Genomic DNA, 17,066 nt, shown 5'->3' with positions numbered 1-17,066 from the left:
TGACTTCACAAAAAGAAAATCCACCTTTTGGAGTGTCCCAGTCAGAGCCCAGACCTTAACCCAATAGAGATGCTGTGGAATGACCTCAAGAGAGCCGTTCACACCAGACATCCTAAGAATATGTCTGAGCTGAAGCAGTTCTGTAAGGAAGAATGGTCCAGAAAAAAAACCGTTGTGCAGGTTGAATCCGCAGCTATTTGGTTTGAGGTTATTGTTGCCAAAGGACGATCAGCCAGTTATTAAATCCAAGGGTTCACTTACTATTTCCACAGCACTGTGAATGTTTAAAGGGATGTGTTCAATAAAGACATGAAAGATTATAATTGTGTGTTATCTTAATTACATTGTGTTTGTCTATACTTGTGACTGATAAAGATGAGATCACATTTTAGGACCAATTAATGCAGAAAACCAGCTAATTCCAAAGGGGTCACATACTTTTTCTTGCCACTGTGTGTATCTATACATATATATATATATATATATTAAATTGGAATATTAAAATCACATTAATTTTCACTATATCTTCCCAAAACAGGGTGGGCATGTTATGCTTAACCACTTACAGTATAACTTACATCACAGAATGAAGGAAAACATAAACAAAACAAGAGTTAAGCACTTCAAATGACTCAAAATAATTATGCTGAATAGCTGATGTCACCTCTGGTGTGTGTGATGAGATTTCATAACATATATCTTCCACTGAAGGTCACAGTATCATGACATACTAAGGTAGAACAATAAATGAGGGACTATCAGTGTTGAAAAGGCACATTACCACAAATGAATTACATGCTAGATAAAGAAAATAATACTAAATGTATATATATATAAATATTTTTTATTTTAATAAAAATTATCCCTTTTTCTCCCCAATTTGGAATGCCCAATTCCCACTACTTAGTAGGTCCTCTTGGTGGCGCGGTTGCTCACCTCAATCCGGATGGTGGAGGACAAGTCTCAGTTGCCTCCGCTTCTGAGACGTCAATCCGCGCATCTTATCACGTGACTCGTTGTGCATGACACCGCGGAGACTCACAGCATGTGGAGGCTCATGCTACTCTCCACAATCCACACACAACTTACCACACGCCCCATTGAGAGCGAGAACCACATTATAGCAACCACTAGGAGGTTACCCCATGTGACTCTACCCACCCTAGCAACCAATCGGGACAATTTGGTTGCTTAGGAGACCTGGCTGGAGTCACTCAGCACACCCTGGATTCGAACTCACGACTCCAGGCGTGGTAGTCAGCGTCAATACTCGCTGAGATACCCAGACCCCCTATTTTTATTTTTTTAATCCAATGATTAAGCACTTCTTTTGATCAAAGATGATTGACGTGCAGCTCGGAAATGACACCAGTGTAATAATTGAAAATGATTCCAATTATTTAAAATTTGACTTTTAGGCCTTCAGCAGTGTGTAATATTATAAATGGTCTTTAGTCTTTTTAACAAGCCTATTAAAATAGTCATCGGGTGAAACTAAACAATATAAATACCACAGCTCGTACTGGGGACTTAAATGGCATCAAACTGTTTAGTTCTTAGAAACAATCAATATTACACATATATTTCTCTTACTTCACATCTTCACACACTGCCTTCGAAAAACAGCTTATATAAGACTGAGAAAACACACCAAATGCAATTGCTTTCTTAACAAAAAGGTCTTGTTATAATTAAACAAATTTCAATTTTTTCATGCAACATTTTCTTACATCAGCTGCATTACCACAAACAATCTCAAACAAACAAATTGTGCAATTATTAAAAGCAATACAATAGCAGTACAAAATAAAATTGCATAAAACTTTAATAGGAAGTAAAAACAAACAAATATTTAGAAATGTAAAATGTAAAGTGACTGAACTTTTTAGTGCTTGTAAAGCGAATCAACCAACGTACAAGTGCATCTTAGATTCAATGGACAGGATATTCTGGTTACACGTGTCTGTATGACCTGCTCAGAGGGCTGAACACAAACTGCTCGGGGTTAAAGTGGCCAGGGCTTCTGAAATTGGGTGAGACAGTAAACCAGTCGAGCCTATCGGCCGGTGAGCTCCGGCTCTCACTGTCTCTGATCGTCAATGAAGCCGCCGGCCAGCTGAGAATTAAAGTTAAACAACATTACATTTCATTGCATCATAACACCAAAAGCAGCACGTCAATTCAAAAACTTTAAACGTGCAAGATTACTTTGTTTATAATGTTCATAATCATAATTTATCCAGTATAATATTTTACTTAAACTGCCGTGCTACCTTTGTCTTTGTGATGAAGGATAGGACAGAATCTTGCTCTTCCATTTGACCACACCAGGATATAAGTTTTGGTCAATTTCCACATTATTCAACGCTAGAAGCACATCATTGTCAAGCTTAGTTGGTGAATTACTAAACAAAAATAAAAACCAAAAATTAGAAAAGGCATTTCAGTTAATACGGAGATGCATTTATCATTTTTATAAAGAAACCTGACAGATATTTCACCAGTGTTGAGTGTTTGTTAAAGTGTTAAAGTATTTAAAGTAATTACTTTTTCCGATGAAGTAAGTAATCTGATTACAATTTGCATAACTTTTTTGAGTAACTTACCCAACACTATATTTCACACATGAAAAACAGGCTTACCCTACAATAAAAACCTCTCGTCTATCGAGGTCAACAGGGTCAATGATGTGGTCAGTCCTGCTGTGTGTTGATTGAAATGAAGAGTTTGAGGAACCCGAGTCGTCCAGTGAGACGTGTCCTCTGCTCCAGGGTGTGGAGTGACCGAGGATGCCCCCATTGCTGCTATTACAATCCTGCAGGTCACCAGAGTCTTCATCCGCTGTGAAATACTCCTCTGAACTACAGCTACATTCATCATCTTCAGTCTGATGCGTTCTCCATTCATCATTAGAGCTGGACAGAGTCTGGCCGCCCAGACCAGAGTCACATGTCTTATCTGTGTGTTCAGTGGAGAATAAAACATTCTCGAACTCCTGCATCAGGTCACAGACCGGGAACCGTCCGATGTCACTAGGATCTTCTTCTTCAGTTGAATTCTCATGTGTCGTTTTAAAGGATCTGTTCAGATGCTCATTGTGAAATGATCTACAGACAGAACTGGATGTTCGATCAGGTCCACCTTTAATAGAAGATACCGTCAACAAGTTTCTGCAAACACCACAGCTTCTATAGCCAAACAATGCTATAAACCGGTGTTTCCCAAATGTTTTTGCCATAAGTAGCCCCACAGCACCATCAGTAAGACTGAAGTATCTCTTCATCGACACAAAACCAAAGATGTGCACCAAATATTGGTTATTATTGATCAATCAGTATTGGTTTGATCTACTGACACCCAGATTTCCTAATTCGATTCAGATTAAATTCTGATTCGTTTGTGTATATTTCAGTTATAGGGCTCTATTTTCGTGACCACGCTAGGGTGCAGTGCTAAAGCGCAATGACCGTGCCTCAAGTCTTATCCAATTTTCGCGAGCGCGCTAATTCCAAGCACAATTTTCGTGCCAGACAAAGCGCAAGTGGGAGTGTTTGTGCTATCTGTGTTTGATCAATTTGCTATTTTATCTGAGAAATAGGTCATTCCGCTAAGAAGAAACTCAGAATTAAGTTGCACTTGACCCAGCCCATTAGCACTTTGAATTAGGGGTCGACCGATAGTGGATTTTGATACCAATAACTAAGGTGGTGGGAAAGGCCAATAACAGAGTAATTTTAAAAGCGATTTTTAGATTGTCTAAACAAAAAACAAAAAATAATAATAATAATAATTCTTTCCTTACTATGATGGGTACAAACAAAGAATTCTAAATGAATAGTGAATAGAAGATTTTGTGCATAACACGGGACTTTTAAATATAAACAAGCCCAAAATACACTGGGGACTCTTATTTTGAAAGGAAATTATGAAAAAATTATCTGCAACTATCGGCACCAATTAATCTGTAAAAACCGATATGTCGGTCTACCTCTACTTTGCATGCACAATTTTGCCAACCCACTTGGCCCAGACTTAGTGCATGCTTATACAAAAATATAAAACTTCATGGCCATGCCCACTGACTTGCAGGTATTGTGTATCGCATAGTGCTGCACGTAAGGCATAGCGCTCTTAAAATAGGGGCCTAAATGTTCATTCTGCTTACATACAAAATAAATTCTCTCTCAGTTGTTGATGTTAATTATACAGTTGAAGTCAGAAGTTTACATACACCTTAGCCAAATACATTTAAACTCAGTTTTTCACAATTCCTGACATTTAATCGTAGAAAACATTCCCTGTCTTAGGTCAGTTAGGATCACTACTTTATTTTAAGAATGTGAAATGTCAGAATAATAGTAGAGAGAATGATTTATTTCAGCTTTTATTTCTTTCATCACATTCCCAGTGGGTCAGAAGTTTACATACACTTTGTTAGTATTTGGTAGCATTGCCTTTAAATTGCTTAACTTGGGTCAAATGTTTTGGTTATCCTTCCACAAGCTTCTCACAATAAGTTGCTGGAATTTTGTCCCATTCCTCCAGACAGAACTGGTGTAACTGAGTCAGGTTTGTAGACCTCCTTGCTCGCACACGCTTTTTCAGTTCTGCCCACAAATGTTCTATCGGATTGAGGTCAGGGCTTTGTGATGGCCACTCCAACACCTTGACTTTGTTGTCCTTAAGCCATTTTGCCACAACTTTGGAGGTATGCTTGGGGTTATTGTCCATTTGGAAGACCCATTTGCGACCGAGCTTTAACTTCCTGGCTGATGTCTTGAGATGTTGCTTCATTATATCCACATAATTTCCCTTCCTCATGATGTCATCTATTTTGTGAAGTGCACCAGTCCCTCCTGCAGCAAAGCACCCCCACAACATGATGCTGCCACCCCCATGCTTCACGGTTGGGATGGTGTTCTTCGGCTTGCAAGCCTCACCCTTTTTCCTCCAAACATAACGATGGTCATTATGGCCAAACAGTTCAATTTTTGTTTCATCAGATCAGAGGACATTTCTCCAGAAACGTAAGATCTTTGTCCCCATGTGCACTTGCAAACTGTAGTCTGGCTTTTTGATGGTGGTTTTGGCGCAGTGGCTTCTTCCTTGCTGAGCAGCCTTTCAGGTTATGTCAATATAGGACTCGTTTTACTGTGGATATAGATACTTGTCTACCTGTTTCCTCCAGCATCTTCACAAGGTCCTTTGCTGTTGTTCTGGGATTGATTCGCACTTTTCACACCAAACTACCTTCATCACTGTGAGACAGAATGCGTCTCCTTCCTGAGCGATATGATGGCTGTGTGGTCCCATGGTGTTCATACTTGTGTACCATTGTTTGTACAGATGAACGTGGTACCTTCAGGTGTTTGGAAATTGCTCCCAAGGATGAACCAGACTTGTGGAGGTCCACAATTATTTTTCTGAGGTCTTGGCTGATTACTTTTGATTTTCCCATGATGTCAAGCAAAGAGGCACTGAGTTTGAAGGTAGGCCTTAAAATACATCCACAGGTACACCTCCAATTCAGTACACCTCCTATCAGAAGCTAATTGGCTAAATGTCTAAAGGCTTGACATCATTTTCTGGAATTTTCCAAGCTGCTTAAAGGCACAGTTAACTTAATGTATGTAAACTTCTGACCCACTGGAATTGTGATATAGTCAATTAAAAGGGAAACAATCTGTCTGTAAACAATTGTTGGAAAAAATTACTCATGTCATGCATAAAGTAGATGTCCTAAACGACTTGCCAAAACTACAGTTTGCTAATATGAAATCTGTGGAGTGGTTAAATGAGGTTTAATGACTTCAACTGTACATGGGACCTTTAAACGTGGTATGTGACGAAATTTTTATTTATTTTATTAGTTTTTCATAATCTTGGTCACATTTTAGCTTTTTAAAAATGTACAAATTCCATGTATTTCATCAATTAATATGATGTCTTGAAATTGCACATATGTGTTTTATTACATGTTTATTGTTAACATTCACAATACAGACACTGTTTAACAGGACTAACCAGTAGATGGAGTGGAACATCTAGCATTTATCGGGCGGTTTTCTCTGTTCAAATACTCTTCCAACATGTTCAAACCATCCGCAGTGAACAAGTCGATGAAGCAGTTCAGAAAGTCCCAATATTCTGCCCAGGGGACGCCCATCTCATGAGCCAACTCTCTGTCAACACAAGAGTGACAGGAAATTGATAATTTGATGAATATTATTTGCATTAATCAGACATTATCAGTCAGCTCACCTGCCCACTCTCTCTGCACCCCGATCCGAGTCAGATTTTAAAATGTCATGGAAATATTTGGCCCGGTCTCGTGGCGGCGTTTTCCACAATCGGTGAAACTCCTCAGCCTGAATGAAAAAAGCTTCATTATATTTCTTGTGGCAAATATCAAGAATTCATCCTAATAAAATATTAGATACAAAGAGATGTGAAGTACTTTTGATGAATTTAAAGGGCCAGCAAATGCCTTGATCGTCATCAATGGGTTTTTGGGACTGTCCACAATCACAGGTGTTTGTAACTGGTCACATGACTCTAATGATCCAGGACACCAGGGGGCGCCGATCACTGGATGAAGCGTGTTGTCAGCGGCCCTCAATAAAGGCACATAAAATCTGTCTGTGACAAAACACACAATACACACATGATGCTGCATACTAGTTTAATACATAGGTGAAACTAATTGTGTCATGATGGTAATGTACCCTCCAAATATTCCATGATCTTCTGCTTCACTTCTTTACTTTTGTTTTTCCGCTCACAGATCACCTGACGAATAAATATGAGCAGTTAGCTGCACTGTACGGCTACAAATCTAAAAATTACAATTCTGTCATCATTTATTCACAATCCGTGTAACATTCGTTCTCTTCATCTTCACTTAAGATTGTAATTTCGGAAAAACTACTTTTGTCATTATTAATTTAATTTAAAATTAAAATCATCAATTTAATTTAAAAATACAAAATGAGCCTAAGCAACGAAATTGGCCCGGTTGCTAGGGAGGGTAGAGTCACATGGGGTAACCTCCTCGTGGTCGCTATAATGTAGTTCTCGCTCTCGGTGGGGCAAGTGGCGAGTTGTGCGTGGATGCCGCAGAGAATAGCGTGAAGCCTCCACGCGCGCTACGTCTCCACGGTAACGTGCTCAACAAGCCACATGATAAGATGCGCGGATTGACGGTCTCAGACGCGGAGGCAACTGAGATTTGTCCTCCGCCACCCGGATTGAGGCGAGTCACTACACCACCACAAGGACTTAGAGCGCATTGGGAATTCCAAAATACGAAATGAGAAATATGGCCCTGGACTCGTGTCCGTAACCTTCTTTCTAATTTCCTATGTTTAACGTGAGCATAAAATAGAAAGCACGTTTTTTCAATATTGGATTATTAATAGAATATGAAAAGAACGAATGACACACGGAATAATTCATCCTCATGTCTAGGGCTGGGCGATAAAACGACCACGATATTTAACAGGGGGAAAAAAATCCTTGATATCAGTAATAAACTTAAGTCATTTTAGATTTTTAGCCTATTTTCTACATCTAGAGTCTAGACGATCAGGTGCAAGTCGCAAGCAGTTCGGCGAAGTTACACACAACTTATTATTATTATTATTATATTACGTGGGACTAAATCCTAAACCGAGTAAACTTCTTGAACTTCAAATTAAAAGGCTTTTGTATTTCATGAAAATGTAAAAGGGCTTCCACGTGACTCAATGTCAGCATTGCCGAATACATTAAAGTCTATGGAGTGAAGCGTCAGTATTGCATCCGTCGCCAATTTTAACTTTGACCCCAATACCACTGAACTTTCAAAGCGCAAGCGAATGATTACCAGGGAATTTACATTCGCCCCTCTGTGGTCCTTTCTGCAATGCTTGTCATGTGGAGGGCAAAGCGCTGGAGTTGGGCAGAGCGTTGACGTCCCGAGTCATGTGGAAGCCACTTCAGTCATGTGGGTTTGGAACAACATGAGGGTGAGTAAATGATGGTAGAAATGTTCATTTTTAAGATGTCAACAGTGACTTACACTTGCAGGTTTCTGGTCGTATTTATTCCTGCAGTTTTTATCGACGTATGGATGCGAACACAGAACATTCACCACGTCTGGACAACCAAACTTACAGGCAAAGTGCAGCGGTGTCTCATTACTCTGTGAGGAACATCATCACGGTGAAGATGCAGTATGGAGATCACTACTTCAACATGTGGCTGAGATGTTTAGATGTTAGTACTCACTGCTTTGTCAGGAGTGTTAAGATACAGATCAAGTATATATCTGATGCGTTGCCACAGCATGACCTCCTGATCCTTAGGGTACATCAGACGCATGAACTCTGGGTTCTCCAGCGTTTCTAAGATCAGACGAGTGATTCCTGGCTGGTTCTCTTTTGCTGCGACATGCAGGACATTATATCTGCATCCCTCCTGGACCAACAACGTCATAAAGTACAGTATGGATTATTAGATCAGAGTCACAGATTACTTTCAGTAACAACTAAGTAAAAGTCCCTGAATCCTGAAACTGCTATTGAGTACCTATAAACCATCCAATCAAGTCCCACTTACATTTTTCTCCTTGAATATCCAGTTTCACTCAGAAATACATCACATTGCCATTTCAAGCCATTTCATGTCGACTTTAAATGCAAAGATGTGCATCATACTATAAAAAAATGAACATGTACTGTAGACATATGCAAAAGTACACCTGCACAATAGTTGGATTGTCACCAGATCCAATGAGATATCTTGGATTTTCCCAGACGAGCTCTTTAAATGTCTCCTCGTCTCCTTTCTCAACAGCTTTCCGCAGTTTTGCTGTCAGGTCTTGTGTGCGTGGACTTCTGAATTCGTTGGCCTTCTCCACATTCACAGCATCTAAACTCACCAAACAAAACAAACGATGGACTCTCACCAGTTCTCTTTCTTCTTCAATGAGCTACAGAACATATATGACACGTGCAAATGATCTGGCTCACCGATGACTGATGCAGCGTTTGGTTTCTCTGGTGAAGATTTGTCTTCACATACACCTTTAGCAAAGTTCTCAGCGTCTTCTTTGCTCACGAAAGCTTTGAATCGAGCGCCCTTCATCCTCATCACGGCCTTCAGTGCTTTTGTCTTATTAACAAACACATGCACTGTACCTGGAATAAGCACACATTATACAGTAAACGTTTGCTATGGTGAAATGTCCCAATTAAGAATCACTTTCTGGGGGGCCTGTGTATTTCAGCGAGTATTGACGCTGACTGTCACACCTCACGAGTTTGAATCCAGGGTGTGCTGAGTGACTCCAGCAAGGTCTCCTAAGCAACCAAATTGGCCCGGTTGCTAGGGAGGGTAGAGTCACATGGGGTAACCTCCTCGTGGTCGTGATTAGTGGTTCTCGCTCTCAATGGGGCGTGTGGTAAGTTGTGCGTGGATCATGGAGAGTAGCATGAGCCTCCACATGCTGTGAGTCTCCGCGGTGTCATGCACAACGAGTCACGTGATAAGATGCGCGGATTGACGGTCTCAGAAGCGGAGGCAACTGAGACTTGTCCTCCACCACCCGGATTGAGGTGAGTAACCACGCCACCATGAGGACCTACTAAGTAGTGGGAATTGGGCATTCCAAATTGGGAGAAAAGGGGATAAAAAAATAATCACTTTCTGATCAATGATTTTCTATGATTTTTCCAGTTGCTCATGCTTACTGCAGAAGGATTGTAATAATCTTACAGCGACTGCATAAGCAGATTTCCATTAGTACGTCACATAATAACATTTTGGATTAAATATATTACAAAACAATAACACTTACATATGTACACATATGCCTCCAATAAAACCCTGAAATGATAGACTGATATTTCATGCTGGTTTGTGGTGAAGTTTTACACAAACACTCACAAAGACCAATATCTTTATAAAAGAGAAAAACTAGATAAAACTAGAACATTTCCAAGAGTTTTAAGATACTGAGAGATTATTAACTTCCAGGCCTATACATTTCCTGATATTTTCAGTAGAGGCAGATCGATATGTCGGTTTCACCGATTAATCAATGCCGATAGTTGCTTTATGGAACTATAGGTTATTAGCAAAAATCTTTGTTAACTTTGTAAACACTGTTTTCCACTTTCCTGAGAATGTATACTTATTCCAGCAAACCATATGCCTTTAGACAACACCTAAACCTTTAAACTGTAGTTTAAAATGGAAGATTACATTTATGCAAATTTGGTAGACTCCCTTGTCATTTATTTATGTTCTCCATTTGAAAACATAAGACGTTTTCAATTTTGCCTGTTATTTTTATTATTGATGCAGTTGCTGTTGTTATTATTATATAAAAAAAAACATGATATGTTACTATAGTTGTAATATAAAAATGTTGCACAATTTTTCTGTTATATATATATAAAATATTAAATTAATGTGAGATTTGTCCTAATAGTGTAATATAAAGATGAAATTAAAAAAAATATAATTAAATTAATTAAAAATCTATTCTGCATATAGGTTATCTGACATGTAAACATACAAATAATCGGTACTGTATCGGTTGTAAAAAAAATGTATATCGGTTGATCTCTAATTCTGCAGTTAAATGGGTTGGTTCTACAGTACAGCGGCCTCTAGAGGTGAAATTAAAACAATCACGCAGGGATTTGCTGTCTCTAAATCTTTCATCATTGACAGTATTCATCCATATTTTTATCCTCACTTCAATGCATATATTGATTAGATAATCAAGTGTTCTAAATTGAAGCGAGGTCATGCAAAAAAAAAACAAAAAAAACGACTATATAAAAATGTGCTCCGTCAGCACATACATGATGCATAATACAACCCCAATTCTGTAAAAGTTGGGACAGTATGAAAAATGCTAATAAAAACAAAAATGAGTGATTTGTACATTATATTCACTCTTTGCTATATTGAAAGCACCACAACTACACATTATATGATGTTTTACCTTGTGAATTTCATTGTGTTTTTTAATGTACAGGAATTTCAAATCAGATGATTGCAACACACTCCAAAAAAGTTGAGACGGGGCAATTTAAGACTAATAACAATTTGACGAGTTAAAATAACAAGGTGATGTGAAACAGGAGATGGTAAACAGGTGAGGCAATCGTGTCATAGTATATAAGGAGCCTCCAAAAACAGCCTAGTCCTTCAAGAGCAAGAATCATTTGAGACTTGTCAATTTGCCAACAGATGCTTCAGCAAATAATCCAGCACTTTGAGAACAATGTTCCCCAAAGACAAATGGGAAGGATTTTGGGCATTTCACCCTCTACAGTGCACAATATAGTTAAAAGATTCCAGGAATCTGGTCAAATCTCGGTGCGTAAAGGGCAAGACGAAAACCACTTCTGAATGTGCGTGATCTCTGATCCCTCAGACGTCACTGTCTTAAAAAACATCATTCATCTGTAATGGATATCATGAACATGGGCTTGGGATAACATTAGTAAACCTTTGTTAGTCAACACCACTCGCTGCTGCATCCACAGATGCAAGTTAAAACTTTACTGTGTAAAGGAGAAGCCATACATCAACACTGTCCAGAAGCGCTGCCGACTTCTCTTGGCTCGGTCTCATCTGAGATGGAAAGTAGAACAGTGGAACTGTGTTTTTTGGTCTCATGAGTCCACATTTCAAATAGTTTTTGAAAAACAAAGAGGAAAAGAACCATCCAAGCTGATATCAGCATCAGGTCTAAAAGCCAGTGTCTGTATGGGCCAGGGGTGTGTCAGTGCCCATGGCATGGGTAACTCACACATCTGTGAGGGCACCATTAATTCAGACACATATACAAATTTTGGAGCAGCATATACTGCCATCCAGCACCATCTTTTCCAGGGACGTCCCGGCATTTTCAGCAGGACAACTTCAAACCACATACTGGCCGAATAATCAGAGAGTGTGGGTGCTAGATTGGCATGTCTGCAGTCCTGATCATCTCCAATTGAGAATGTGTGGCGCATTATGAAGCGCACAATACGGCAACAAAGACCCCGTACAATTGTGCAGCTGAAGACCTGCATAATGGATGAATGGGGAAAATTCCACTTTCTAAATTAACAAACTTGTGTCGTCAGTGCCCAAATGCTTAATAAGTGTTATTAGAAGAGATGGTGATGTTTCACAGTGGTAAACACTCGACTGTCCCAACTTTTTTGGAGCGTGTTGCAATCATCTGATTTGAAATTACTGTACATAAATAAAAAATAAAAAATGAAATTCACAAGGTAAAACATCATATAATGTGTAGTTGTGGTGCTTTCAATATAGCAAAGGGTGAATATAATTTACAAATCACAAATTTTGGTTTTTATTGTCATTTTTCATCCTGTCCCAACTTTTTCAGAATTGGGGTTGTACACCTTATTCCTCATTAAAGGAATATTCTGGGTTCAATACAAGTTAGGATCAATCAGCAGCATTTGTATCATAATGTTGATTACCACAAAAATTACATTTCGACTCGTCCCTCCTTTTCTTTAAATAAATCACAAATGTGTGTTCCAGTGAGACACTTACAATGGAAGTCAATGGGGTCAATCTGTAAACATTAAAATACTCACTGTTTCAAAAGTATAGACACAAGACATAAACAATATGTGTGTTAACATGATTTTACTGTCATAAAATCACTTACTAACCACATCTGTGTGAAGTTATAGACAATTGTAAAACTTTGTTGCCATGACGACGTAATGCCATAAACCCTAAAACCCTAAAACGACTGTAAAAATGACGATTTAAACAGTTCAAATAATACATGAGTTTTAACAGCAGAATTAATGTAAGTGCTTTTATAAAATTATAAGCTTCACATTTCTGACTTTAAACCCTCCGAAAATTGGCCCCATTGACTTCCATTGTAAGTGTCTCACTGGAACACACATTTGTGCTTTTATTAAAGAAAAGGAGGAACGAGTTGAAATACATTTTTGTGGTAATCAACAATATGACACAAATGCTGTCCATTGATCTTAACTTGTATTGAACCCAGAATATTCCTTTAAACCTCATCTTGTGCAGTATGTTTATGCCAAAACTTTTATCTGGTGAATATATAGGCTATAAAAGGCTTAATTTGGTAAATACTTAAATACAGAGCATTGTAACAAAGTCTCCGTCATTTCAAAATAAAAGTCCCCCGTGTGTTTCAAGCTTGTTTATAGTTAAAACTCCCATGTTTTAATCTTTTTTCTGTTTATTATTGGGATTTTGGTTGAAAAATAAAATGCATCTGGGATTTTACTAATTTTGGACTCTTGTAGCCTCTATGTCTGTACCCGTCATTTAAAAACTATCGGCCGAATAAACGGTTATTGGCCTTTTCCACCACCTTAGTTATCGTATCGGCAAAGTCCACAATCAGTCACCCTCTCATTTTCAGGTTTTCCACAATTTTTAAATGGTTAAGTCACCCAAAAAGAAGATAAATGGTGTAGAACAACTTAAATTTCATTCTGTTCCTCACACAAAACTATGGTATAGCTTCAGAATATAGTGCACAAATCACGACTACTTTGATGATACTTTGATGTTACTTTGATGTTACTTTTTGTCCTTTTAAGAGCATGACAGCCCCTGATCAAGAGACTTTTCCAGGCCAGAAAAATCTAAATGTTCAAATTCCCTGATATTCCCAGGTTGTTTATGGCACTGTAACCCTGGAAAATGCAGATTAAACTTTCCTATGAGACACATACCATCTTTAACGGAGGGGTCGTCTGGCTGAGGATAAACTCCGTAATAAACTGAGGGATTTTCGGAGAACGTCTCTGGATTCTCTGTGGTTTCGGTGTCATGATTCATTTCCTCTCTGTTCCGTTCATTGATTGGCTGATGAAGCTCTTGGCATGAACTCTCTGAGCTCTCAGAATGCATCTGTGGCGCATCACTACCGTCTGTGTGATTCTCCAGCAGAACTCGAGCCAGTTTCTTCTCAAAGACGCTCCTGGTGGTGGCTGTTATTGGGCCACATTTGAGTCCAGCGCCTGTGATCTCGTCTCTCAACTGATCTGGAGTCAGTGACTGCAGCCTCTTGAGAACCGACTCCATTATATCACAAGCTGTGAGGAGATAAACAGAAGTATAGGTCTCTGCAGAACAATAATGGCCATTTCTCTATCTGTGGGCGTTTTTCAACTATCCAATGAAAGTAGGGAATCTCAATGTAGTAGACAAATCGTGTAAAGTGGTTGAAAAACGCCCATCCTGGTTTGAAAACGCCTATTTTTGTTTGCAGAAACACAAGACTCAAACTAGATAAAATGCCATTCGGTCTTATAGAGGAGACCGGGGCTAATTGTCACACGGGCTATATCTCAGTAACAATGCGGTTTTTAACGTGTTTTCTCTAGCAGTGGTTTTGTATGTTGGTTTCAAACATCTAGTTCAAAAATTAGGTCTTAAATTAGAATAATGTTTGAGAAGTCTAACCTTCAAACTCAAGTCTAATATCATCATATTTCTGTTATAGCTCGTGGGTAAACAAGTGAACACAATAAGAAAATAACTAGACAGAAAAAGGTAAATTTAACCTGAAATATTCAACTGTGTTCTCAGGAGTGTTTTTCATAAAAATCAGTTGGGGCAAGTTGTCACATTAATTTAATTTATAGGCCTGCTATTTATTAATGCCAATACCTGTTGTCCAAAATAATGTTTTTATTTTGTTGTGTTTCATAATTGCTTAACTTGTTGTTACATACTGAAAGTGTATGTAACTCTTTCAGTGTTAAAATACTTCTATCCCCGCTTAATATGCAGAGACAACTATAAATAACCCATTCATTAGTTAATTTTCTCAAAAACTGTAAACACTGTGTCTCTGTGGCACTTTGAAAAATGCTCTGTTTGTTTTGAGTGACCCGTTTAGACCCGCCCCAACAACGTCACTCAACCAATGGCGTGAGCTGGGGGCGGGGCTATCTCTTTGTTTGACCAACAGCAGATGGGGGGGCGTGTTCAGAAAGCTGTTTTGAAAAAGTTTCTTTGTGTACTTGCAGAAATGACATACTTCACCTTTAAAATTTCACTCAAAAGCTTTTAAAACGCTTTTTAAGAGCAGGGTCCCACTGTGACAACGTACCCCATGTAGTGTGTCAACACTTCCCGCTATTGGGCTCAACCAAAGTCTTTCTAGCGAGTCAGTCCACTGTTGGACATCTTTGGGACGCTCTCGGGAGGTTATTTCCAGTCATGCAAGTGCAGCTCCTATCTACTTGAATAAGGAAACACTGAAATCTCAAAAACGGTTGGTTTAGATTATGATCAAAGAACATATTTGAAATAAGAAATACAATCTGACAACACTGGAATCATAAATTGTGCTTCTTGACCTCATTTTACGCTAAAACGCAATTTTCCAGGCTTATATAGCTCATGCGCATGCGCGTTCGAGTTGATTGACAGGCGATGACTATCTTAAAGGTGATTGGCTCTTTTAACTGTAAGGCGGGACTTCTTTTCTACATCCGTTGGGCACTAGAGTTCCTTCATTTCAGTAGAAGTGGCCCGTCTCTGCTAAACGTTCTCTGGCTCAACACGTGTAACTGTAACTGTTTTTCTGTTGAGAATGGAGTTTATGGGAGTGACACTTTGAAAATATTAAGCAAATTCCAAGTAACTGTTTCTAACGTGGCTGTCTCGTGAGAATTTAACTTTCAGAATGTCTTAAAACATTAAACAAACCACAAACACGTGGCACTCTATTAATAAGTGAATAAACATTCCTCGTCAATGACTCACTTCTGATTTCACATGTTTAATCGTGAAGTTTAAAGGGCTGTGTTGACACCAAGCGGCACGAAAAGAGACAAATTCACCAAATAAAACAAACTTCCCTTAATTAACTTCATTAAACGCGCGCACATACACAAACTAACCTTTGACCACTGTATGGTGTCATACAATAAGCAACAAATACGACATACATAAACAACATGCTCTTACCAGTCACTGGGATGTTTCAATGTTCGATATTGTCAATCAGTGTTTGATGATGATTGATATCAATCCAGATATTAATCTAGCACAGAATAGAAATGCCGTCGCGTCGTATGCTTCCCACCGGAATCCAACATATCCATATGTGCACTGAATTGAACACAATATTAAACTGAAACTTAACTTCATGATCACAAACCCTTCAGAAGCTCAAATGAGTTAGTGAATAAATATCGTGGCACCATGATAAATTTTATAATCAGAAGTAAAGAGCAAACAAACAGCTGGTAGGAGGAGCGCAGACTTCATCAATCATAACTGCTGTATGTGTGTTTGACCTGCAGAGGGCGACAAAGCACAGAGATTTAGTTAAAGCCAAAGTGTTTTTAGCGAGTCAGTCCACTGTCGGGCATCTTTGGAACGCTCTCGGGAGGATATTTCCAGTCATGACAGTGCAGCTCATATCTACTTGAATAGGGAAACACCGAAATCTCAAAAATGGTTGGTCAAGATTACGATCAAAGAACATATTTTAAATCAGAAATACAATCTGACAATACTGGAATCTTAAATTGTGATTATTTACCTCGCATTACGTTAAAACACGCAATTTTCCCGGCTTGTGCTAATACGCATGCGTGTTAGCGAGATGATCGACAGGTGATGTCTGTATCTTAAAGGTGATTGGCTCTTTTAGCTGTAAGGCGGGACTTCCTTTCTACACCCGTTGACCGTAGGGCGCTAGAGATTCTTGGTTGAGCGTTCCAGTTTCTCCCGTTCATTTGAATAGAAGTGGCCCGTCTCGGATAAATAAACTCTGTTGTCTGTTTGACCTGAAAAGGTCGACAAAGCACAGAGATTTCACTCACAGCTTTCTTTGAGTTGCCAAAACTTTCATAATCATTTTCGTGAATTCATAACAAAATTCCTTGTAATGTTTAACAAAATTTTTAAAAGTATTATTAATTTAAATTTAGTTAAAAATGACACAAATCAACCTGATGGAATTTTGTTATGTAATTTAAACACTAAAATATAATTTTGTGTGTAAAGCAGGGTCAGAAATTAAC

General features: G+C 38.7%; 2 protein-coding genes across 4 annotated transcripts in view; both read right to left on the bottom strand.

Annotated features, from left to right (window-relative positions):
• The window catches only part of LOC127433071 (palmitoyltransferase ZDHHC8B-like), a 241,047-nt gene that overhangs the window by 21,084 nt on the left and 202,897 nt on the right, over positions 1-17,066 (bottom strand). The window contains exon 1 of one of the 2 annotated variants that reach the window (XM_051684716.1): positions 1-381. This exon is cut by the window's left edge and continues 240 nt beyond it. The exons of the other annotated variant lie outside the window; for it this stretch is intronic. The gene's annotated coding sequence lies outside the window, so the exon portion shown is untranslated. Of the gene's footprint in view, positions 382-17,066 lie in introns of those variants that run through there. 2 annotated transcript variants of the gene reach the window in all.
• LOC127433067 (ankyrin repeat and LEM domain-containing protein 2-like) lies at positions 660-16,312 on the bottom strand. Of its 2 annotated transcripts, none has more exons than XM_051684707.1 (13): positions 16,003-16,312; positions 13,755-14,117; positions 9,012-9,179; positions 8,741-8,910; positions 8,269-8,457; positions 8,060-8,182; positions 6,726-6,789; positions 6,458-6,639; positions 6,262-6,368; positions 6,025-6,182; positions 2,643-3,141; positions 2,274-2,405; positions 660-2,116 (listed from the first exon to the last, which is right to left on the bottom strand). In XM_051684707.1, exons 2-13 carry the CDS (start codon positions 14,104-14,106, stop codon positions 1,954-1,956), a joined length of 2,307 nt encoding a protein of 768 aa, XP_051540667.1. In that variant the 5' UTR covers positions 14,107-14,117; positions 16,003-16,312; the 3' UTR covers positions 660-1,953. The 2 variants fall into 2 exon arrangements, with proteins under 2 accessions (XP_051540667.1, XP_051540668.1); XM_051684708.1 differs by lacking the exon at positions 16,003-16,312 and adding an exon at positions 15,140-15,212.

The sequence above is a fragment of the Myxocyprinus asiaticus genome, chromosome 42, assembly GCF_019703515.2.
Source record: "Myxocyprinus asiaticus isolate MX2 ecotype Aquarium Trade chromosome 42, UBuf_Myxa_2, whole genome shotgun sequence".
Lineage (NCBI taxonomy): Eukaryota > Metazoa > Chordata > Actinopteri > Cypriniformes > Catostomidae > Myxocyprinus > Myxocyprinus asiaticus.
The sequence above is the reverse complement of the archived record's forward strand: the minus strand, read 5'-3'. Positions and strand labels throughout refer to the sequence as shown.